General features: G+C 43.0%; 1 protein-coding gene across 2 annotated transcripts; it reads right to left on the reverse strand.

Moving 5' to 3' along the window:
- Positions 1-18,304, reverse strand: LOC138968383 (uncharacterized). Of its 2 annotated transcripts, none has more exons than XM_070340963.1 (12): positions 18,180-18,304; positions 17,456-17,756; positions 16,148-16,236; positions 15,381-15,616; positions 10,214-10,306; positions 8,276-8,426; positions 6,323-6,585; positions 5,121-5,262; positions 3,765-3,878; positions 3,417-3,533; positions 1,401-1,681; positions 1-791 (listed from the first exon to the last, which is right to left on the reverse strand). In XM_070340963.1, the coding sequence occupies exons 3-12, from the start codon at positions 16,206-16,208 to the stop codon at positions 288-290; spliced, it is 1,962 nt and encodes a 653-aa protein (XP_070197064.1). In that variant the 5' UTR covers positions 16,209-16,236; positions 17,456-17,756; positions 18,180-18,304; the 3' UTR covers positions 1-287. The 2 variants fall into 2 exon arrangements, with proteins under 2 accessions (XP_070197064.1, XP_070197063.1); XM_070340962.1 differs by having other exon boundaries at positions 8,255-8,426.
- Positions 18,305-26,723: the final 8,419 nt, after the last annotated feature.

Below are 26,723 nucleotides of genomic sequence, written 5' to 3' on the forward strand. Positions count from 1 at the left end.
ACTTTTTCCCTCTCAATGCTCTGAGCTCCTCTTTGTTGTGTTCCAAAATATGCACATCATCTTGACACAAATTTTCCTCCAATCGCATTTGAACATTTGCCTGACTTTACCTTAAATCATGGACAATATTAAGCAATAATTTCTTTCAAATTATTTAAAACTACAACGTATGCATTTGGAACATTGAAGAAAAAAGTGAGTCACGGGTGACGCAATATCTACACGTAACGTACAGGTCTTTGCTACACGTTCGACCATCTAAAACACCGTAATGTACCTTTGTCTGCTTACTGTGGGTTTGTCACGTGCAGAAGAATAGTGTCAGGCCTCACGTGCAACAGATGCTTTCTCCTTGACCCTCTGTGCTTGGGTGGTGAGTTTCCATGGCAACCCTCCATGGCAACAGACTCCACAAAACGAGACACCTCTACCCGTGTCAGACCGTTATCACCAGCACCACTGCCCAGCGAACACGCCGCAGCCAACTCTCTGTGCGAACCTTGCTCGCCATGTCCAACTGGATCACCAGAAGCGGCGTCAAAGTCAGAGTCCTTGACCTCCAATGACCTTGGGTTGTTGGCCTTGAGGGATTTCTTCCGGTGCTGACGTAATTTTCGGACGATGAAGGAGACGAGGGTGGCGGTATCCGTGACGACGACGAAGCCCAGCACGAGGGCGAGGAGAGACACGCTGACCAGTCCCACGCCCGTGGCAGAGGTTCTCCTGTCCACAGCGCTTTGCTTTTGGTTCCTTCGCTTGCTGGTGTTCTTTGCGTCCACTGCCAACTCTTCCTGTCAACAGGCCAACGGTGCTGTATGACTCAGACTGGAAGGTGTATGCAGCTTGGCAAGACTATAATTATATAGCTCCCTCTCTCTCTCCCCGTCTAATCCTAACTGTTCGCGACGGGACTCGACGGACACAAGAAACTGGCAGAGAGAGAGAGAGAGAGAGAGAGAGAGAGAGAGAGAGAGGGGGGGTGTACTGTACAGTCCTCACGGACCACTGATCTCAAACTGAGAGAGAAAGCGCTTGAGTGAGAGAAAGAGAGAGAGCACGCACGCACGAGAGAGAGAGAGAGAGTGAAAGAGAGAGAGAGAGAGAGAGAGAGAGAGACACACACACACACACACACACACACACACACACACACACACACACACACACACACACACACAGAGGGGTTTGCTTTAAAGTTAATTAGCCTATCAGATCACAGTACGAAACAATCATTTCAGGCATGAACTCAACTTGAAGCCTATATCTCATGATCCTAATAGTGACCAATTCAAACTTGTTACCACGATGCCAGACGTCAAATGAAGCCTATATTACATGATCCTATAACAGTAACCAATTCAAAGATTCTATCACGATGGCAGACACCACATAAAGAATACCTTGATTTCCTGGACGATCTCTTCCTGTTGTTGCTCCACTGTGGTGGCGTTGTTGACAGGTTGTGACGTCACGAGCTGCACGTTCTTGCACGAGCAGGGGCACATACGTTTAGGGGGTGGTGGGGGTACCTCGTGCGTCACACGTGTTGTTTCTTGAGGCTGGGCCCTGGTGGTTGTAGGTGCTGCTGTGGTGGTCGCTGGCTCTGTAGTTAGAAGAGCTGTTGTGTCGGTTGTGATCGATTCTGTTGTTGTTGTTGCTGGTTCTGTCGTTGTCTCTATAACTGATAAAACGAAATAAAAACAAGTCGCGTAAGGCGAAATAACAACATTTAGTCAAGCTGTCGAACTTACAGAATGAAACTGAACGCACTGCTTTTTTCACCAAGACTGACCACATACTCGTAGTTTCGTCAGTCCACCGCTCGTGGCAAAGGCAGTGAAATCGACAAGCCATGCAGAATAGTGCGGTAGTGGTCGCGCTGAGCAGGATAACACGCTTTTCTGTATGTCTATTCTTTTTAGCTTACTGAGTTTGTTTTTAATCCAAACATATCATATATATCTATATGTTTTTGGAATCAGGGACCGACAAGGAATAAGATGAAATTGTTTTTAAATCGATTACGGAAAATTAATGTTAATCATAATTTTCATATTTTTAATTTTCAGAGCTTGTTTGTAATCCATATATAATATATGTATATGTTTTTGGAATCAGAAAATGACGGAGAATAAGATGAAATTATTTTTGGATCGTTTAATTAAAAAAATAGTTTTAATTACTAGTTTCCGATTTTTAATGACCAAACTCATTCATTAGTTTTTAAGCCACTAAGCTGAAATGCAATACCAAAGTCCGGCCTTCGTCGAAGATTGCTTGGCCAAAATTTCAATCAATTTGATTGAAAAATGAGGGTGTGACAGTGCCGCCTCAACTTTTACAAAAAGCCGGATATGACGTTATCAAAGGTATTTATCGAAAAAAAGAAAAAAACACGTCCGGGGATATCATTCCCAGGAACTCTCATGTCAAATTTCATAAAGATCGGTCCAGTAGTTTGGTCTGAATCGCTCTACACACACACACACGCACAGACAGACAGACAGACAGACACACACACACACACACACACACACACACATACACACACACACACACACACACACACACACACACACACACACACACACACACACACACACACACACACACACAGACACCACGACCCTCGTCTCGATTCCCCCTCTATGTTAAAACATTTAGTCAAAACTTGACTAAATGTAATGACCTCACCAGTGTCTTGGGAGAGAGGTTCTTGCAAGATGTTGAGATAAGTTCTGTATCTGTACCATAAGTGTTTGTCTGTCTTCTTAAAAGACCACTTGGTCGAAGTACCGTAAATGTAACGTTTTGTTTTGTCACAAATTAAAAGTTCCAATTACCTTTCATTCTTGTTTTTTTTATTCTAAAATGCTTCTTTTTTTTTTTTTTACTAAACATGAAAAAAAACCTCAAGCCAAACTTTTACATGCCTCTGCAACCATCCAGTTAACTCGAAAGGGATTTCTGTAGCAGTCAACCAACAAATTTAAGTTTCTTCTACACATTTAACTTTTGAAAAAGTGTTTTTCGCTTCATTTTTTTTGTAAGTGTGTGTGTGTGTGTGTGTGTGTGTGTGTGTGTGTGTGTGTGTGTGTGTGTGTGCGCGTGCGTGTGTGTGTGTGTGTGTGTGTGTGTGTGTGAGTGTGTGTGTGTGTGTGTGTGTGTGTGTGTGTGTGTGTGTGTGTGTGCGCGTGTGTGTGTGTGTGTGTGTGTGCGTGTGTGTGTGTGCGTGCAAGTTTTCTTTGTCTCTCAGCCACAAGTCACATCTGAGAGCGGAAGTGCAGTATTGAAGAACACCGGAAAATGAAGGGGAAAAATGCCGCTACGCACACTATTAATATTTTTCGTCAAAGTGATAATGTTTGTGCATATAACTACGTTGGTAAACTTTTAAGGCAAAAAACCGTACCTACCATCATCGCACGTGAGCCCCGTGTAGCCAGGTGGACATGAACAGGAGAAGGAACGCAGGCCATCTTGACAGGTAGCGCCGTTGACGCAAGGTGTGGAGTCACATTCGTTCACCACGTCTGAAATGAATTTGTCATGATCACTTTTGTTTTAGCCTGGGCCAATTATCTCAATTCGAAAATATGGGAATGATATGCTGTCTGTGTGAGAACGGTTAACGTGGCTGTTGTGGGAAAAAGTCGTGAGATGTACACACATTTATTCACTCTCTCTCTCTCTCTCTCTCTCTCTCTCTCTCTCTCTCTCTCTCTCTCTCTCTCTCTCTCTCTCTCTCTCTCTCTCTATCCCACCTTGCTGACAGAGTTGTCCCCCATACACGTCCACACAGCGACAGCGGAAGGAGGAGCCCACGCCGTAACACACTCCTCCGTTGTCACAGGGGGAGGAGGCACACTCGTCCTGGCCTGCAAAGCGCATCAGTGTTAATGGCATGTCATTTCATTTTCATTTCATTTCTATTTCTTTATTTTCTTATTTCTGGGAAATTTGGCTCGCTTCCTCCCAGGGGAAAACTAGCAGCAAGAAATCCAAAAACGAATAGATTGCCAACATTCCAAAATTCAGAATGAACAAGAAGAGCAAACGCTCGATCGAGTCACTTTCGCAGTTCTGAATATTATATGAGGCATCAGATGGACAGGAAGAAATTGCTATTCACAACACAATACAGATGTAAATAATTTGATGTAAAGAATAATCCTATAAAGTTTGAATCAAATCCGATGAATAGTTTCAGAGATATGATATTTCAATTTTTTTCCTTCAAGACATACCTGTGACCTTGAAAAAGGTCAAAGGTCACCAAAGCAGACGTCAAAGTGTAGAGGTCACTGGGAGTCACGTTCACATAAAATTTGAGCCCGGTCACTTTTATAGTTTCCGAGAAAAGCCCAACGTTAAGTTGTGTGTTGCCGAACAGAAAAGGCTAGTTATCTCCCTTGTTTTTCTGATAACGTTCGTAAAAGGCTACAGATGTAAATACTTTGATGTAAAGAATAATCCTACAAAGTTTCAATCACATCCGATGAACTTTGTCAAAGATATAAAATGTCTAATTTTTCCTTTGACGCTGACCTGTGACCTTGAAAAAGGTCAAAGGTCAACGAAACCATCGTTAAAGTGTAGAGGTCATTGGAGGTCACGACTAAACAAAATATGAGCCGGATCGCTTTGATAGTTTCCGAGAAAAGTCCAACGTTAAGGTGGTGTCTACGGACGGCCGGCCGGACGGCCGGCCGGACAGACTAACACTGACCGATTACATAGAGTCACTTTTTCTCAAGTGACTCAAAAAACAAGATAAGAAAGTTAACTTGTTGGAAAGTTTAATTATTGACACAGCAAAACATTTCTTTTTGTTTTGTCAACTACTAAACGTTCCAACAACTTACCTTTTTTTTCTTTTCTTTTTATTCTGGCAGCAAGAAGAGTCGCTTTACCCAGGTATGTGCGTTTTTAGTTGAAATCAGCCACCTACGCATAATTGGCAGCTCAAAATAGACACTCGAAATTGACAACCAGTGATGCCGATCTTTAATTTTATCACAGCGGTGTTCCATAAGCTTTTAAAACGGGTTTTAAAGCTGGAAAGAAAGGCTGAATAGCGGATCAAAGTGGACACCTGTCTGGTTTAAACCGCCCTTTACCTGTGAAATCGTTGAGCGTGTATCCAGCGGGAAAGCCGATGCCCTCGCCGTCAGTGAAGCAGTAGGTTGAGAGGGCGATGCTGGTCTGAGGGTTGTCGTGGTACACTTGTGTCGGCCACGACAAGATCTGCTGGGACCCGACCTGCTAGGCAGAGAGACACGGAAAACCTTTTTCGAACGTTAATTTAACGTTTGCCCGAAAGCGCTTATAAAACGGTTTGCAATGAAATGTTAAAAAAAAAAAACCCGTTGATTGGATTCGCATGACTGTCAATTACTCTTGTTGCACATGTCGTTTGTATTTACGCTTACGTCCCTTTATTTCTCAGAACGTTGGAGTTACTGTTTAGTAAAAGACCGATATAGCCTGGAGCCGGTTTCATGGACTTGCGATAGTCACACTTACAGTAGGACAATCGCTTCGTCGCCCGACTGCGGTTATCCGAACGCGGTGCTGGGGGAGGGCAGCACAGTTGTTGGGCAACTCCCCGTGCGAAGAGGCACAGTCAGACGACTAAAATATTTTCATGAAACCCAATTTCGTCGGATTACTACGGCATTTCAATCGTTCAACTGCAGTTGACCGACTGTGTTGCTGGCCCATGAAATCGTTCCCTGGTATTGTAAACATTACCGCGCACTGGACGGGCGCAATAGCCAAGTGAATAATACCCCTGTCACACTAAGGCTGCGTCCTCACGGCGTCCAAAAAAAATGAAGAACGCCGAGGTGCGCGCAGTAGGGTCTCCTAGAGCGCCGCAGCTACGCGGTGACATCTCCATTTGACGTGGTGGGGTCGCCAAGAACGCCATTCAACGGCGGGCACTTTGAGCATGCACAAAGTACGCGCCGTCGCTCGGCGTTCTGATATGCGCGTGGTAGGAACGCCGTAGAGTCGCCGTAGCAGCGCAGTAAGGTCTCCCACAGCGCCACAAGAGCTCCGTTGACGCGCAGCACGGACGCAGTGGTAGTCGACGGCTGTTGCACGGAGACCTCACGGAGATGTCACTGCGCTTCTACCGCGTCCATCAGCGTTGGCAGGGCGTTTGCGCGGAGTTATAGAAACACAAACATACCAAGCATGCATCCCCCAAAAGCGGCGTATGGATGCCTAAATGGTGGGGTAAAAACGGACACACACCTAAAAGCCGCGGGACTGAGTTTCAGCCCATTAACGAAGAAGAAGAATACAGCGCACTTACAGCGAAACCATCTTCTGCTTGTTCCATCACCAGCTGCTGCCCACCAACACGCACCCCTTGAGAGTCGCTGAAGTTTACCACAGCGGTGAAGTAACACGTCAACGTTCCGTTGCTATGGTGACGGGAAAGGTCAAAGTCAAGGACGTAGTCGGAGGGGGCAAGGTCAGGCGACGGGAGCAAGGTCATGAGAGGGTCACCTTTATACGGAGAATTCGTGTCCATCTGACCGCCCAGCGCGTATCCCACCACCAGCACTGGTTTGTCTGCACAAAAAACAACACGAACGAACACACACACACACACACACACACACACACAGACACACAGTCAGACGGACAGAAAGACAAACACATAGACGCAGACAGTTAGGCATACAGTGGTTGATAAAACTGAACCAGAATTTGGCATACATCTCGAAAGGTAACCTGAAAACATTTCTTTCTGAATATGATGATTACAAATATAACTTATCGGAACAAGTACTCTTACCTCATTCATGTCAAAAGTAAACAAGTCGCGTAAGGCGAAAATACAACATTTAGTAGCTGTCGAACTCACAGAATGAAACTGAACGCAATGCAACGCAGCAAGACCGTATACTCGTAGCATCGTCAGTCCACCGCTCATGGCAAAGGCAGTGAAATTGACAAGAAGAGCGGGGTAGTAGTTGCGCTGAGAAGGATAGCACGCTTTTCTGTACCTCTCTTCGTTTTAACTTTCTAAGCGTGTTTTCAATCCAAACATATCATATCTATATGTTTTTGGAATCAGGAACCGACAAGGAATAAGATGAAAGTGTTTTTAAATTGATTTCGAAAATTTAATTTTGATCATAATTTTTATATTTTTAATTTTGAGAGCTTGTTTTAAATCCAAATATAACATGTTTATATGTTTTTGGAATCAGAAAATGATGGAGAATAAGATGAACGTAAATTTGGATCGTTTTATAAAAACTTTTTTTTTTACAATTTTCAGATTTTTAATGACCAAAGTCATTAATTAATTTTTAAGCCACCAAGCTGAAATGCAATACCGAAGTCCGGGCTTAGTCGGAGATTACTTGACCAAAATTTCAACCAATTTGGTTGAAAAATGAGAGCGTGACAGTGCCGCCTCAACTTTCACGAAAAGCCGGATATGACGTCATCAAAGACATTTATCAAAAAAATGAAAAAAACGTCTGAGGATATCATACCCAGGAACTCTCATGTCAAATTTCATAAAGATCGGTCCAGTAGTTTAGTCTGAATCGCTCTACACACACACACAGACAGACAGACAGACAGACACACACACACACATACACCACGACCCTCGTCTCGATTCCCCCCTCTATGTTAAAACATTTAGTCAAAACTTGACTAAATGTAAAAAATAATGCTTGTAAAGAATTTGGGAGCTTCTAGGTGGCACAGATATGGCTCTCTTTGTGTGTGTTAAGCGACAAGGTAGAAGGCACGGTAATATGAGCAACTCTTTGTATATACCTACCCTTTACTTTCACTGTTTCAGAAGATTTCCAGACTACCCCCATCCCTGCCCCCTCCTCTCCCCCACCATCCACTCCCCCCTCCAAGCAAATCCAATGGCAGCACTTCTACACGGGGAATAGCTCAGTCGATATTGTGGCGCTGGCTTCAAAACCAGTTGTCGGTATCGGCGTGGGTTCGATCCCCACGTTCTGCGAGGGATTTATTTCCCAGAGTCATTTTGTGCAGACTCTTCTCGGTGTCCGAACAGCCCCGTGTGCACGCATGCGCACGATAAAGAACCCAAGTTCACAGCGAAAGCCTCAGGGCTTGGAAACACGAATACACGCATGCAGGAAAAAAAGGAAAATAAATGGGTATCGCGTACTGTATGGTAGCTCGAATTTTCATGTTGGTAACCTCGCAGGACTATATAAAATCTTATTCTTCTATCTCTTACCTGTGGTGACTAGCAACGTACCCGTTGAGACGTGACCCGACTGGCCCTGGTCGAGTTGGAACTGGTGGAAAGGGAGGTCACCCACATAGTAGGGCATCAGACCTGGCCCGTAGTTGATCTGCGTCTCTTCCTCGCTCGGCACGATCCGGTAGATGGCGCCATTGTCTCGACCCTGGAAGTAATCCAAAAACATATATCTAGACGGCTCTCTCCCTGTACAAAACTGAATCACTTTTTTTACCCTTTGATTTTAAAAAGTGGCTCTGAAATTTTAATCTTTTTTAAAAGAATTTCATTTGAAATAAACATACCTTTTTAAACTATCTACCCCCAGCGCTTGAAGGAAACATTGGGTTATAACCCACAAAAACAATAACGCATTGAACAAGATCTGAAACTTTGTAATAAACTCGTATCATCATCACTCTTACCCTCCCCGTCATCCTCCCTTGGTCCTCACTTGTATAGCCTTTTAGCATATCACCACATACATGTCCATAATAGAACATTCCCTGTGAGGACGTTAAGCCCCCCCCCCTCCCCAATTCCTGTGTATCTAGACTGCTTTCAAAGATATTGTCTGCACCTTAGGCCTAAAAAAAAAAAGGTGTGGTTACGGTAACCCGACCTACCCTATTTTTGGGGGCCGACCCTATAACTTGTTATTACATTTGTCACAAAAATACCACAAAAAAACAAGTAAACGAGTGCAGAAAACGCAATGAAAGCGAAAGCGCCCGAGTCGCACACTTATTTCCCTGTCAAGTAGGTTTAATTTGTACACATTAGAAAAAAAAGTTTTAAAAAAAAAGTGATTGCCTACCTTCTTACCCTATTTTTTTGTTGCTATGTTACCGTAACCACACCTATTATTTTTTTTGGCCTTATCAATAATTAATTCGCCGATTTTGAGATACGTTCATTATTTGTATCATTAGTTTGTGTCTGTGTGTCGACGTACTAGTAAATGTAACGTTTAGTTTTGTTAATAATCAAAAGTTCCAGTAACCTGAAATTCGTGTTCTTTGATTCATTAGTGGTTGCACCATAGTTGTGTTCCTTGTGCAGGATTTTCTCTGACTTCTGCAACCTTCGCGAAGATAGTTGAGCTAAGCCAGCGTGACTCAATGGTTAAACTAACAGGATTTTCTCTGACATCTACGTACAACCTTCGCGAAGATAGTTGAGCTAAGCCAGCGTGACTCAATGGTTAAACTAACAGGATTTTCTCTGACATCTACGTACAACCTTCGCAAAGATAGTTGAGCTAAGCCAGCGTGACTCAATGGTTAAACTAACAGGATTTTCTCTGACATCTACGTACAACCTTCGCGAAGATAGTTGAGCTAAGCCAGCGTGACTCAATGGTTAAACTAACAGGATTTTCTCTGACATCTACGTACAACCTTCGCGAAGATAGTTGAGCTAAGCCAGCGTGACTCAATGGTTAAACTAACAGGATTTTCTCTGACATCTACGTACAACCTTCGCGAAGGTAGTTGAGCTAAGCCAGCGTGATTCAATGGTTAAACTAACAGGATTTTCGCAGCCACATTCACGCAAAACCTCAAGATAGTTCAGTTTAAAGCCGAAATACATCTGCGCAGTCGCCACTACACTACATGCTGCGAAAGGGATTATGACGAGTACTTGGCCTGTTTTCTTTTCACCCAACGTGCAGCGGGCTGGGGGGAGAGAAAAAATCACCTCAATAATATGCATTGCGTCGTCTGTCCTGCTGGCGTTACATAGGTGAGCGCCGGGCCTTAGCAATCGTAGCTCAATGGCTGAACTAGCTATGAAACTTTGCAGGGTTTAAGCTCACACATTTACGCGAAACCTTCGCGAAGATACATGTAGCTAATTAGGAAATTAAGTGAGTCTTACCTGGAAGATGAAGGTTAATTGAAATTATTTCGAGTATGTCGATGGTTAGCGGTAATTACCAACGTAACTCACCTGGAAGGTGTGCAGCAGGTAGCGGGTTCCCAGGGCTGACACAGGTACCATCATTTCGACCAGATGGTCACAGTAAGGTCGGTGGAGCGGAACCTGACAACACACACATGGCCGGGGCCGAGGGGGCTTTGAAACCACATTAAACTGGCAAATCAAGGGCCATAACAGGCTCTTTTTAAGGTCAGATAAAGCAGTTGGGGTTGATTTAATGATATAGGTAAGCATCTACAGATGCAAAATCCGATCAGTAAATCTCAGGTTTTGTGTTGCATCAGTCTAATTTTACACAAAATGCATGCTCAAAAAGCGACCAAATTCGTCTGCTATGCGAGACTTCAAATTCCCCGCGGCGGCAAGCCCTTGACTGTGACGTCACAAGGGGGAGCCAGAAGCGAAAGTAGCAACGCTCGGTGTGCGTCTTTGCTGCAGCTGTGGATGCGCGCGTGCTCCCGACATCATGCTGAGAGAGTGTGCTGCTGCCGAATGTTCGGAGTTGCAAAAAAAAAAAGACTCAGGCTTGAGTTTTTATTTGTTTCTATCCGACTGGGTAACAACTACAACGACGACAATAACACTGACAACAACTCGAAAACCAAGAACAACTACAATGTCAACAACAACAGCTTTACAGTGATAAACTGTAGGTGGAACACGATTGATTTGACACGTTACAACCTTGATTTCATCTACGATGACGACAACAACAACATCAACTTAAATTCGAGATCATAATTATACGTCATCAACAACATAGCCAACCACAAATCCGATAGAACTTCAACTACAATCACAACAGTGATCATGGGCTGCCTAATCTATTTGTTGAGTCTGGCAGACATTTTACTTCCACCCTTGAGAGAGAATGTTTTTTCCTCGTACACTTTGTGCCTCAAACCTGACTAAGAGGATACAATTCTACATTAATCCCCGATTATCAACCCAAATAGGTGGGACACTTCCATCTCAACTCGGACGCCACTGTAAGAACGATCTCCAGTAACAGACGCTGATAACGATACAGCTATCTGCTCGCTCCTAAAGCCACTCTCCAGCCTGTATGTCTACACACTGGCACCAATTAAACCTCCAACTGAGCTGTTAACCCGTGGTTTGTAAAAATGTAAAAATATTGTACAAATTACGTCGAACCTAAATCCGCGATTTGTAAAAAAAAAAAAAAATTTTAAATAATAAAAAATTCTACATCGCTGGGAAATTCGGATCGTTTCCTCCCAGTGGAAAGCTAGCAGCAACAGAGTCACGCTACCCCAAAGTCAAGGGATCCATTAGATTTGTTTTTCTTTATTTTTCCATTTCGTTATTTTCCTTCATCGCTGGCGAATTCGGATCGCTTCCTCCCAGTGAAAAGTTAGCAGCAACAGAGTCGCGCTTGTGGTCCAAGTTGTGGAAATTTCCAAGTTGTGGAATGTGTCCAAGTTGTGGTATGTGTCCAAGTTGTGGTATGTGTCCAATATGTGCAATGTTGTGGTATATGTCCAAGATGTGGAATGTGTTCAAGATGTGGTATGTGTCCAAGTTGTGGTATATGTTTAAATTGTCGTATGTGTCCAAGTTGTGGTATGTGTCCAAGATGTGGAATGTGTTCAAGATGTGGTATGTGTCCAAAATGTGGAATGTGTCCAAGATGTGGTATGTGTCCCAGTTGTGGTATGTGTCCAAGATGTGGTATGTGTCCAAGTTGTGGTATGTGTCCAAGATGTGGTAATGTGTCTAAGTTATGGTATGTGTCCAAGATGTGGAATGTTTCCAAGTTGTGGTATGTGTCCAAGATGTGGTATGTGTCCAAGTTGTGGTATGTGTCCAAGTTTTGGTATGTGTCCAAGCTATGGTAATGTGTCCAAGTTATGGTATGTATCCAAGTTGTGATATGCGTATAAGATGTGGTCTGTGTCCAAGTTGTGGTATGTGTCCAAGATGTGGTATGTGTCCCAGTTGTGGTATGTGACCAAGTTGTGGTATGTGTCAAAGACGTGGTAATATCGTCATGTGTCCAAGTTTTGGTATGTGTCCAAGTTGTGGAATGTGATGGGACAATAAAGAAATGAGGGCCCCAAAGGGTTTAAAACCGTGATCGTGATTGGCGTTTTTTGACCTTTCTGTGACCGTGATTGCCGAAATTTCCATTTCTGTGATCGTGATGGGACTTTGCCCGTGATCCGTGATGACAAAAAAATCAAGTCTCGTGATCGTGATCGTCATTTGTTTTCGTGATCGTGATGGGCATTATTGCAAAGCATTTTATTTTCAACGTACATTTTTTCACAGCTGTATTACACTCTATGATCCTCTAGTCTATTCGGTAAGGAGCCAACCCCGATTGAAAGGGAAGCAACAACACATTCAGAAATATGATTTTGAGAGCGATTGCTTCCCTTTAAAAGAACCAATTACACACTGACAAAAAGAGATCCAATCAGAAGGCAAATTGCAAAAGTCTACCAAACTTCATCCAATGGAAGGGCTTCGTGCAAAAGTTTTGAGTGAAATTCGAATTCGAAGATCAAAAATGGCGTGCAGCGGTACTGTCATCGAACTTCTGTTATATTTTGTGGATTCAAGCCAGACCAAAGCAGGCGGCGAGAATGCCTTCCTTGGTGGAAAGGTCAGGCTACGGGTCGGTCTTTCTGAAGACGAAATACCAAGGTATGTTGATCTATGTTGCTCTATGACTGTTCTGAATGTAGGCAAAGATCTTGAAATTTGTTCAAGATCTTTGAGTTTGAGTGAGATCATTGACATTGTCGACATTGCCACGTCCGGCTGTCACTCGCTCAGTGTGACCTCGACTGGCTCGAGATCGAGTCTGCGTTTAGCCAAATCCGAAACTAGAAATGTGTTTTTCATCCCAGCAACGTGGACACGCTTGGCATAGATTCTAATTGTCGCTTCTTTGCATTAAGCTTGGATTTATTTTAGCGCCTGTAAACTTTAATATCAACAATGGGTTAAATTCAGAAACAATGGCGGGGAGACGCGCCAGTTTGGGTCACTTGATCCTCATGTCAAAGACGATCAAAGTCATGTTCGTTGGGGATTTTGTCAGGCATGCTACTTTTCCGGTAATTGCCGGAAATCCGATAAAGCCGTTTTCAAAATCCGGTAAAGTCAAATTTTTTCCGGTGAAGTTGAAAAATTTTCGCAAAAACGATCCGTGTGAATATCGCGCAACGCGACCGGGCGCCGGTCTCAATGAAGCCAGCGCACAGTAGTGTTGTTTTCACCAGTTTGGAGGTGTGTTGAATGGTGGTGGGGGGAGGCTAAAATGGGATTTTTAACAAGATAACAACACTATTACAACCCCTAAAATGATGCCCAGAATGCACCAGATTGCACAGATTTTAACCGTTTTTTGAAAAAAATTTCGGGGGGGCATGCCCCCGGACCCCCCTAGTTGGCTCGCCTGCTTCGCAGGCTCAGGCTTGTGGCTTCGCTACTGGTACTGCGCGCTTCTTTCAGGTAAAACCGGTTTTGGCCTGTAGCATTCCTGTTTTTTATTCAAGGCCATGGAACCAGGCGATGGTGTACCTCAAATTGTACGGCAAAGTTGAAAATAAAAAACCCATCACACATACATGTACTTTAATTTCAATCCACCCAATAGTTTTTGAGAAAATGGGTTTACAAGATTTAGCTCTGGAAATGTGAAATTGTGCAAGTATATATTCATGTGTGTGAGTGAGGGTGTGGGGGTTGAATGTGTATGAGTGTAGAGAGAGAGAGACTGAGAGAGAGAGAGAGAGAGAGAGAGAGAGAGAGAGAGAGAGAGAGAGAGAGAGAGAGAGAGAGAGAAAAAACCCAATGAAAACAACATTCTTGTTACTGATTACAAATCATGATATGTATTTCTATGTGTGTATGAAAGAGAATTCAAAAAATAATTATAAAAAAGTGCAACAGTTGTCACTTTGTGTTGAATAAACAATAGATCCAGAGGAGCGAATTACTGTGTGGTTGTGTTTACTTTGACACGTGCTTTCTGTACATGCAACTTTTACCGTGACCGTGATTTGCCACTGGAGTTCGTGATCGTGAAAACAAAAATCAAGGTAACTGTGATCGTGAAAGCGAAAATTTCCCTTCCCGTGATCGTGATGATACCCCCCCTTTGGGGCCCTCAGAAATTGAGAGAAAAAAATCTAATCGATTCACTGACTTTCGGGTAGCGCGACTCTGTTGTTTCTAGCTTTTCACTCGAAGGAAGCGACCCAAATTTCCCAGCGATGGGACAATAAAGAAAAGGAAGAAAAATCCCAAAGATCTCCCTTGACTTTGTGGTATCGCGACTCTGTTGCTGCTAGCTTTCCACTGGGAGGAAGTGATCCGAATTTCCCAGCGACGGGACAATCCAGTAATGATATGGAGAAAGAAAACAAAATCAATGGAGTCGCGCGACCCCAAAAGTCAAGGGATTTTGTTTTTGTGCCTTGACTTTTGGGATGACAAGAAGATATCGGGAACATTAACGTGATTCGCAGACCCTTGATTTTAACTCCCAGGCTCAAAACTGTAAGGTTCAGCAGCTAAAGTTGCTTCTATGAATACGGCTTCTGACGACATCGAAAATTTTACCCAGAATTCACCACTTCCGTACTCTCGCGGACGTTCGAAATACAATGGCCGCCAGATCGGAACGCGAAAACGCTTCGCTTCAGCCACAAAATTCGTCGGATTATGGCCTAAACGATTCCGAAATAAACTAAACCCTGTGAGGGAAGGTGAGAAAACAATTTCCTACAGCATGCATATGTCTGGTTAACCTAAGTCACGCCAAAACGCAAATAAACGCGTTTTTGACACCAAAAATAGCCTGTTGGGGTCCTTTAACCAATGTTGGACATTTTCATTTCATTTCATTTCAATTACTGTGTCATCCCAATGCTCGGAGTCGCGCTACCCAGGTGTGTGCGTGTTTAGGTGTAATTAGCCACCTGCACTTATGACGGTATGACCGAGATCTTTTACGTGAAGTAAATTGCCTTAAATGGCATAGCAAGTTTGAATGAAATGACGTTGGAATTCATGCATTAATTTGATTGCGACATTTGTCGCAATTAATTTTGTGGTGAAGGTTATCTTAGCACTTCAAAAATATCCAACAAGATGTGTGAATCGTGTCTGTCTACAGTCAGTCTTCACATGGCTATACCTGGCTGCAAACGTTGCCCGACACAACGGCCACCGGTTTGGTGCTGGTGACGTAACTCCCAGTGACGTCACCGTCACACACCACGCGCACGACCTCCTGCGCGTGGAGAAGGAATGTAAGCTGCGTCTGGGCGTTGGTTCGCAGCGTGACGTTACCGCACGTGGTGGTTTTCATCACGCGCACGGTCACCGTGACCTCCGTGTCATTCTCTGCTGCCGCCACCGCCAGCTGTGCGCCTGAAACATCGTTGAATCAATAGACGTGTTCAAGGTTGTGCAAGAAACATATGAAAGTCAGCACTGAGAGCCTTTCTTAATTATTGTAAGAATGAGGATATTGATATGGCGCAAATCCTATAATAGTTCTAAGCGCCTCATAAAAACAGACATAGATAAACTATTCTGAACACAATTCCGAGATTTTTAAATTCTCTTATAAGAACAAAAGAGAGAAAGTAAAATATTCCTTCGCAGACGGCCTAATGGGAAGATCAGAACTTCCTCGGGGGGGGGGGGGGGGGGGGGGACCGCGATTTCAAAGCAAAGTCCCCGTAATTGTGGAGGTCGTATCATAGAGAGATCTAGTCCTGAGGATCGAGGACCAGTGTTTTACTACGAAGACCAGACACGTGTTTTGTGCACCTCAAAGGCATGCTCACCTACTCTGGCCAAATCCTAGCGTTCCGCGCGACGAGAATTGCCCAAAGAAACGCTACTCCCTTGCCTTACTCGCAAATTCTTGCGTCCAGGAAACGTGGGACAGCTTACCCATGGTGGCGTCCAAGGCGTCATAAGTGGCCACCACGTAACGCGTGCCCAGCGCCGCCATCGGTAAAGCCAGGTACCCGTCGCCAGAACTGTGTAGGCACACCCAGTCAAAGATAAATCAATGCAATGTAAACAGTTCAATCAAGCTATGACCCCCACCCCCACCCCCCCCCCCTCCCACCCTTCTCTCATCTTTTTCATGAGTGAACTAAAAGAGTAGGTTCAGCTCGGGTATCTTCTGAAAGAAATAATTTAAATTGAAATTTGGCTTTATATGAGAATTAAGACAAATGAAAGAAGTTAAGATGAGAGCTTAATGTAGTCAGTGCTTCTAGTAAGATCATGAAAGGAGGCAAAATCAATATTGGTAGGTTTCTATACATGTCGTTTGTTCTATAGAATGGACTATTTTCGGAAATAACTCCGTCGGGTTTTTATGGGTTGTAAAAGTGTGAATACCCGTGCTTTTCCTCTGACAAATGTGACCCTCCACCACGGAATGAGTCGCATGTCACCTTTTCATGATTTTCATATTTCTACATTTTCTTACAGAGTTTTTTATTCTCTATCCAGTGGTGAAAACCGTTTTAGAAAAGAGCGAAAACTTTTCGAGTTATAAGCCTGCGACTATGGTGACACTCACACTGTTACTAGACACCCCCCGGACTTATATTATGCCTAGCGCAGAACCGCGTGAGGTGACATGCGACTCATTTCGTGGTGTAGGGTCACAAATAAGGTCACACGTGCTCCTGTGCACGTGTTCCCGACACAACCCTCGCAAGTGATTGGCCCCTTCAATGTTTGTCCGAGTAAATATAAAGGGTATTCACCCTTTTTAACAACCCATACAAACCCAACATGAGTCTAGGAATTCTTGTTTTAACGTCCTGTCGTGTCTATGTGACCTATTTGTTTGTTTGTTTGTTTGCTTAACGCCCAGCCGACCACGAAGGGCCATATCAGGGCGGTGCTGCTTTGACATATAACGTGCGCCACACACAAGACAGAAGTCGCAGCACAGGCTTCATGTCTCACCCAGTCACATTATTCTGACACCGGACCAACCAGTCCTAGCACTAACCCCATAATGCCAGACGCCAGGCGGAGCAGCCACTAGCTATAGATTGCCAATTTTAAGGTCTTAGGTATGACCCGGCCGGGGTTCGAACCCACGACCTCCCGATCACGGGTCGGACGCCTTACCACTAGGCCATCGTGCGGGTATGTGACCTCATGATGAGTAACATGCTATGATGATTCGCTGAAACACTTTTTACAAAAACGGTTTCAAACTTATAACCTGACCTGACTTCCAAACTAAATCCATACACTGCGATTGGCTGAGAGGCGACGACGAGCACTGCCTTCTTTTCGACCACTTGACTGGTGGAAATGGCCACGTGACCTTCCAGGTTGACTTGTAACGAGACCCCTGATTGGACGCTGTACTGTGTGTCTCTTCCGCTTGCCGGTAGATTGGGGTTGTTGACGTAGACAGTTGCGTTATGATGCGAGGATATAACAATGACGTGTTCAGTATTGTAGCCAAAGTTTGGAGTGAAAAGGATGAGAAAACTCCTTCCACGGTTGTCCAAGTCTTGCGCACCTGATGAATGTCAATGAAAAGACGCTATGCTTTTTACAAATGTGTGTGTGGGTGATGACGATGATGATTATGATAGTGCTGTTTGTTGTGGTGGGGGTGATGATGATGACACACACACACACGTACACACACGCACACACACACACACACACAGACACACGCACACGCACACACACACAGTGACACAGACATAAACACACACGCACATGTACACACGCGGGCGCACACATACACACATAAGCACACACGCACTTGTACACACGTAGGCGCACACAGACCAACGCAACGACAGGCAGACAGACTGACTGGCAGACACACATTTGTTAATTTCTCTTTAAATACGTTTTTGCAGCAGAATAGGGAATTCTATAAATCTATAACTGAAGACTGTATCGACGTCTGCAGATTGCAGCTGTGACTTACCTGTCGCCAAGAAGAGGCACGCAATCTGTTAACAGAAGACATTAAATAAAACCGTTAAACAATGCACAGATGCCTTTTTAAATATACCGCTTTTAATTTCATCATTAGATTTAATTATTTCCGAACGCATGTGTAGTTGTATGCAACTGAAGATTGTTTGTCCGTTTGAGGTTGGTATTGTTCAAACTGTCTTCCAACATAAACATACATATTAACACTGCGCGCGCGCACACGCACGCACGCACACGCACACACACACACACACACACACACACACACACACACACACACACACACACACACACATATATTATTATTATGGATAAAATGAAACAACGTAATGTGCAAAGCGAGATTTCAGAAGAGTTACGTTATAATTATAGTCCAGCATATTATCACATTGCTGGTTTGCTTATGAAAGTGGCAGTATTGTGTCTATCTATTGATTTCTAAATGGCTTTGATTTTGTCGAATCTCTTTAAATGTTTTCCGGAAGGTTTGTTTGTTTGTTTGCTTAACGCCCAGCCGACCACGAAGGGCCATATCAGGGCGGTGCTGCTTTGACATATAACGTGCGCCACACACAAAACAGAAGTCGCAGCACAGGCTTCATGTCTCACCCAGTCACATTATTCTGACACCGGACCAACCAGTCCTAGCACTAACTCCATAATGCCAGACGCCAGGCGGAGCAGCCACTAGATTGCCAATTTTAAAGTCTTAGGTATGACCCGGCCGGGGTTCGAAACCACGACCTCCCGATCACGGGGCGGACGCCTTAATAATAATAATAATAAGAAGAACATTTATATAGCGCTAAATCAAAAACTTTCGTTAAAAAGGCTTGCTCTAAGCGCTTGACATCTAAACTAAAACGTCATTCACACTCTTTACAATGATGTACAAGAACTTCATGTCACACTCTTTCATTCAGTATAACACCATTCACACAGTTATTATTCTGTACAAAACAATAAGTTAGTCTAACATTTAAAATGTTCATAAAATGAAAACAAGAGAAAACCAGACTGATTAAAACAACTGCTTAGTGCTAACAAAACATGAATCTTAATAATAACGTAATACATGTTTAACTATTAAGACCATAAAAAACCTATATGCTAAAATAACTTCGAACTTTTAAAAACTTCTTATAAAATACACAACACATCTAGATAAACACCAGAATGATAAAACAAAAGGCAACTCGTTAAAACTATTAAATGCATCAATGTCTAAAACACGAAAGACTCAAATATAAAATACACAATTCTCTAAAATTCTTTATTAAAACTGAAACCGACCTGCTCAAAGTAAACCATACCCACCCCCTCCCTACCCACCCCCAACCCTCCTCCTACACTAAATACTAATTATTTCTACTCTTAACTTCCCAACTACACGTTATCCATAAACTATGCACAGGAACATGTGTGTCAGCATTATGTGGCACCGACATGACTTGTGCATATCTAGCCTACAGCTAAGGGTTAAAATTAAAGGACTACTGCAATAAAAATTATATTTATAATAATTTAAAACAAAAGACAAAAATAACAAGCTGAATAGAGATGGAACCGTTACAGAACAGGATGGCAAAATGTTGCGACTTTAGGAGTTGTGTTTCAGGAAGAGGTGAGTTTTGAGTGCTCGCTTGAATGACTGTACTGACTGCCGGTTTTCCGGAAGGTCAAGGTCACATCTTTTCAAGTGAATCTTTGAAGACATAAATCCCACGTGTAGAGGTCACAAAAGGAAGCTAGATTTTCAGTCACTTACCACAGCCAGATAACACATGATGAACAACTGTGCAAGTATCCACCGCAACGTTCCAATCACCCGAAGCAAAACACCCTTGTTGTTTTTTACACTCACAACATGATTGTCTACCTCTGACATGTTTTCACAAACACACCTGAACGCTCAAATCCCCGGAAGCAAATACCTGTCTATTTTTGTGTCTTTTTTCTTTTTTTTTAAGTCACTACCTACAACGTCATCATGTCTACTTCTCATTTATGTTTACATGTACATCCTGAAACAGTGACTCTGCTCTTGTGCTCTTGACTGCTTGGCTGACCCGACAAAATCACATCAGCTCGTCTTTGTTCAAGTACTTAAGAACCCGATTATTTCACGTTTTGAGATCGATTTCATCGGTAAATACGAGACCACTTTGCCTATGAAATCAAAACGATCTTTATCCCTTGACTTTCATTTCGTGATACAACAGTCACAGACACTAAGCGGATCCATCGAGAATCGTGGCTGATTGCTAAATGCGCTGGCATCAGTCAGGCTGGTCGCATTCCCTGATATGTTGACACTAAAGTCGACAGCGCGGTCGGTCATCTTTCGCCTTACTGAGTGTAGGTTCCCTCCGTAACACGTGCAGCCGTTAAAGTGGCTAGGTTCGCTTCAGACTTTCTTTTGTCGTCACAATGCCATGGAATAACAGTTACTTACTTACAGACAACTTGTCGGGGATCAGTGTTTGTAATTTTTGAGTTTCGAATATTAAGTAGAAAATTTGATTTGTAAATATAAGGAATATTTCCATTGTAAAGAGAAAATGTCCATGTCTCGTGAGGGTAATATACCTCTATGTTGGAGTTTAAAAGAAGAAAAAAGACCAATGAAGAAGGATGCTCACCGCATATTTACAAGAAGAAAAAAAGGGAAAAAAAGGAAAGAAAAAAGAGAGAAGAAAACAAGGAAGGGTTGAAGCATGCATGCAACTGAGGTAAAAAAAAATTTTAAAAAAAAACAGTTACTTATTGCTGTTATACTACTCGTATAAACAATAATATTATGTAATTCTTTGATGTTATACTAAAAAAAATGAAAATAGTACCAACCATCCAACTCACCAAATCCAACAAACCAAAAAGCGAGCAAACAAACACACGAACACATTTGAGAAACTGGTTTCTTATAGAAAGTTGTCAGACTTGAAACAAACAACAAGGATTAATAGAGCGACCTGAGCGAGATGCGTTAATAACATTTTTATAACCATCCTTTATGTTGGTGTTACTGTCAAATCTTTTAACGAATTAAATTGGCTGCGGTGCAAAATTTTAAAAAAATTAACAAAAGGCCGTCCTTCCAATCAGAAGTAAACAAGAAATTCCTCCGAGGTAGGAAAAACACCCCCGTTGGTCAAAGGGAAATAACCATTCTCACTGCACCCATTCTCACTGCCACCAACTGAGAAGGTTATTTCCCTTTGACCATTAATATGTTTCTCTATAAGTCCTTGTAGAATCTTAATCCACCAATAACTCCCTAACCGTGTGTTTGACTGGTCCCAATGTTTGTAAGGACCGTCTCAGGAATGTATAGAACCTGTTCACCAAGTTTGGTGACGATCGGTCCGTTCATTCTTGAGATCTATATGCGAACACAAACACACAAACACACAAACACACAAACACACAAACAAACAAACAAACACATCGACCGAAACCTATACACACCCCTATACGGGGGGTGTAATAAAGCAACAGTTCACGCTCTCAAAAATCAAAAATCATTTTTCTATACTGTGAGTATTGCATCTTTTACGCGTCACAGGAGTCGACAGCAGACTTGCGGGCAGATACAGTCCACCATCATGACCATACTGAGTACGCCAAGCACCATTGCATGACCAAGGTCACGTGGGGGGGGGGGGGAGGGGTAACGAAGGGGGGGGGGGGGTGGGGCACACTCCTACTCGTGAAAAAAATTCGGATCAACATCTGAGATCTCGCCAGGCTTTTACACTGGATAAGACCATCTCTCCACTTGGTCACATACTTAAAATCATCACCATGACTGCTTGCTGGGGTGAGTTGCAATTGATTTTATGAAATAATTTCATTTACAAAATCACTAGTGGCTTTTACGAAATTCCTTCAACAACAAATTCTCACAGTGCAAAGAGGGCATTTTTAACCTTTTAATTGATCAGAAATAAAACACAAATCTGATTTTCTTTGGCCATGCTTAGCTCAAAAGAAAAGTACACAACAGGTCTTATCCCATGTAAAAGGTATGTGACCAAGTGGAGGGATGGTCTTATCCCATGTAAAAGGTATGTGACCAAGGGGAGGGATGGTCTTATGCCATGTAAAAGGTATGTGACCAAGTGGAGGGATGGTCTTATCCCATGTAAAAGGTATGTGACCAAGTGGAGGGATGGTCTTATCCCATGTAAAAGGTATGTGACCAAGTGGAGGGATGGTCTTGTCCCATGTAAAAGGTATGTGACCAAGTGGAGGGATGGTCTTATCCCATGTAAAAGGTATGTGACCAAGTGGAGGGACGGTCTTGTCCCATGTAAAAGGTATGTGACCAAGTGGAGGGATGGTCTTATCCCATGTAAAAGGTATGAGACCAAGTGGAGGGATGGTCTTATCCCATGTAAAAGGTATGAGACCAAGTGGAGGGATGGTCTTATCCCATGTAAAAGGTATGTGACCAAGTGGAGGGATGGTCTTGTCCCATGTAAAAGGTATGTGACCAAGTGGAGGGATGGTCTTATCCCATGTAAAAGGTATGTGACCAAGTGGAGGGATGGTCTTATCCCATGTAAAAGGTATGTGACCAAGGGGAGGGATGGTCTTATGCCATGTAAAAGGTATGTGACCAAGTGGAGGGATGGTCTTATCCCATGTAAAAGGTATGTGACCAAGTGGAGGGATGGTCTTATCCCATGTAAAAGGTATGTGACCAAGTGGAGGGATGGTCTTGTCCCATGTAAAAGGTATGTGACCAAGTGGAGGGATGGTCTTATCCCATGTAAAAGGTATGTGACCAAGTGGAGGGACGGTCTTGTCCCATGTAAAAGGTATGTGACCAAGTGGAGGGATGGTCTTATCCCATGTAAAAGGTATGAGACCGAGTGGAGGGATGGTCTTATCCCATGTAAAAGGTATGAGACCGAGTGGAGGGATGGTCTTATCCCATGTAAAAGGTATGTGACCAAGTGGAGGGATGGTCTTGTCCCATGTAAAAGGTATGTGACCAAGTGGAGGGATGGTCTTATCCCATGTAAAAGGTATGTGACCAAGTGGAGGGATGGTCTTATCCCATGTAAAAGGTATGTGACCAAGTGGAGGGATGGTCTTATCCCATGTAAAAGGTATGTGACCAAGTGGAGGGATGGTCTTGTCCCATGTAAAAGGTATGTGACCAAGTGGAGGGATGGTCTTATCCCATGTAAAAGGTATGTGACCAAGTGGAGGGATGGTCTTGTCCCATGTAAAAGGTATGTGACCAAGTGGAGGGATGGTCTTATCCCATGTAAAAGGTATGTGACCAAGTGGAGGGATGGTCTTGTCCCATGTAAAAGGTATGTGACCAAGTGGAGGGATGGTCTTATCCCATGTAAAAGGTATGTGACCAAGTGGAGGGATGGTCTTATCCCATGTAAAAGGTATGTGACCAAGTGGAGGGGTGGTGGCCTTGTCCCATGTGACCAAGTGGAGGGATGGTCTTATCCCCTGTAACAGGTATGTGACCAAGTGGAGGGATGGTCTTATCCCATGTAAAAGGTATGTGACCAAGTGGAGGGATGGTCTTGTCCCATACTCATTCCACAGCAGTCTGGTTTTTTGCCAGATGATTCATGTGTATTCCAATTGATTTCGATTTACAATGAATTTTGTTCCTGTCATGACAGAGGCATTACGACCCAAGCTGTATTTTTTGATGTGTCGAAAGCGTTCGATAGAGTGTGGCACAAGGGCCTTTTGGCCAAGTTAGAAGCAGTGGGCATTAGAGGTCGGTTATTATTATGGTTCTGTGATTATTTAACAGACCGCAAGCAAGTTGTTGTAATTAAGGGAACACAGTCTAATGTTAAAAAGATTCCTGCCGGTGTTCCACAAGGATCCGTGCTAGGCCCGCTCTTATTTCTGGTTTATATTAATGATATTGCAAAGAATATTGAATCCGGAATTAAGTTGTTTGCTGACGACACAAGCATGTATCTTGCATTAGAAGATGTAGACAGACGAACCAATATATTAAATCAAGATCTTGATAAAATTAGTGCATGGGCCAATAAATGGAAAGTTAAATTTAACGAGACTAAGACTGAATTGTTAAATATTCAACGTGATTTAATCCCCCCTCAACCCTTGTTTTTCAACAATGTCATCTTAGAAAAAGTAGATCAACACAAACACCTTGGAGTGATTTTACAGAGCACCTGCAAGTGGGATGCCCACATCCAAAGCATAGTTAAAAAAGCGAATTTACTGATTAATTGTTTACGATTTTATAAATATAGATTAAGTCGAAAAAGTTTGGAAATAATGTACAAGTCTTTTATTTTACCCCATTTCGACTATGCAGATGTTGTTTGGGATAATTGCACTAAGATAATGGCAGATGCATTAGAAAAATTACACTTAGAAGCCCTACGAATTATAATAGGTGGAGTTAAGGGCACTAGCCATGCAAAGCTGTATGAGGAAAGTGGGCTATGTAGCCTTGAAGAACGAAGGAAAAGACATAAATTAATTGTTTTTCATAAGATGATACATAACAAATGCCCCCAGTACTTAGTAAATGTATTGCCCCCTCTTGTAGTTGACATTAATCCGTATCATAGACGAAGACCATTAGAAAGATATGTGCCTCCCCATAGAACCGAATTATTTCGCAACTCTTTTATCCCCAAAACGACTGTACTATGGAACACCTTACCAGATAACGTTAAAATGACCACCTCCTTGAGCGAGTTCAAAAATTATTTGTCAAGTGCTGATTTTAAAGTACCATGCCATTATTATTTTGGAGAAAGATTTGAACAAGTACATCATTGCAGATTGCGTATTGGTATGAGTGATTTGAATTTTGATTTATGTAAGCGGCACCTTAAGGATTGCTCTCAATGCGAGTGTGGTTATCCCAGCGAGACTGCTGAACATTACTTACTGCATTGTCCCTTGTATAGAGATATAAGATTATTGTCCATTGATAATTTGACAAACGATTATAAGTATATCGAAATATTATTGAAAGGCATCCCGCAATATTCACGAAATGTCAACCAGACCATATTCATAACTGTACAGGACTATATTAGACAGACGGGCAGGTTCCGTAAATGAGCCTCTATACTTCACTCATTACATTTATTTGACACTGTCATGCGACATGCTGCCTGACAATTTTTTCCCCATAACCTCTCTCATGTTCTTTTGTTGTTTTCCGACTTATCAATTATGTCTCGATTTATGCGCAATGTAGTGACTTTTCCTCTGATCACAATACGCATTAACTTTGTGCGAGTGTCTTATGTGCACTTATTACAATTGAAAAATCCCCTCAAATATTGGCGCTCCAAGTCTTCTTCTTCTTCTTTTTCCCTTAAGCTAGCTACTAGCTAGCTGCCCTTTCCCCACCTCATGTATCACCAACCCCTTCCCATTTTCTGCTTGTTTGTGTATCTGTTTTGTCTTTTGTTTTGTTTTTCGTTTCCTGAAATGAGCTAATGTACTTATTCCGCCATCATGCTAACCTTTGTTTTGTAATTACTATGATTGCTTAAAATAAGCATTATATGCTTGAGTATGTAATCATCCATGCATTGTTCTTGTCATGATTAAAATTGAATAAAGTTTTGTTTAAACCAAGTGGAGGGATGGTCTTATCCCAAGTAAAAGGTATGTGACCAAGTGGAGGGATGGTCTTATCCCATGTAAAAGGTATGTGACCAAGTGGAGGGATGGTCTTGTCCCATGTAAAAGGTATGTGACCAAGTGGAGGGATGGTCTTGTCCCATGTAAAAGGTATGTGACCAAGTGGAGGGATGGTCTTATCCCATGTAAAAGGTATGTGACCAAGTGGAGGGATGGTCTTATCCCATGTAAAAGGTATGTGACCAAGTGGAGGGATGGTCTTATCCCATGTAAAAGGTATGTGACCAAGTGGAGGGATGGTCTTATCCCATGTAAAAGGTATGTGACCAAGTGGAGGGATGGTCTTATCCCATGTAAAAGGTATGTGACCAAGTGGAGGGATGGTCTTATCCCATGTAAAAGCCTGGCCACATCTGAGACAGTGGGCACAACTTTTTTTTCAGGAGGAGTTAGCCTTTACAGATACCCTCTACCGCGATTCTACACCGTCTGTCTACCGCCAAATATCTGTCCAGGCTTTCGTGTGGAACAAAGGCATATGTATATGTTCACTTGGACACATACCTAGAATCAACAATTTGATTCATTTTTCCCCCGACTTTAGATGAGATACACAGGTGTATGCGTGTTGTTGTGGTATCAACCACTTACACTTACGGCTGAGTGACCGAGGTCTTTTACGTGCCACTGTGGCGATACTGGGGTGGGACATGGATACCGTCTCTGATTCCGCACCTAAAAGTTGACCCGTGTCCGTCTTGGCCTGGGTTCGAACCCGTGACCAGAGGATTACAAGTAAAGGGCTTGACCACCTGATCTCCCCGGCCCCTGTCACTATATATCGTGAGAAGGAGTGTGACTTAAAGCCAGTGCCGCATGGTCAAGATCAACTGTTCCCTCAAGTCCC

The sequence above is a fragment of the Littorina saxatilis genome, linkage group LG6, assembly GCF_037325665.1.
Source record: "Littorina saxatilis isolate snail1 linkage group LG6, US_GU_Lsax_2.0, whole genome shotgun sequence".
Classification (NCBI taxonomy): domain Eukaryota; kingdom Metazoa; phylum Mollusca; class Gastropoda; order Littorinimorpha; family Littorinidae; genus Littorina; species Littorina saxatilis.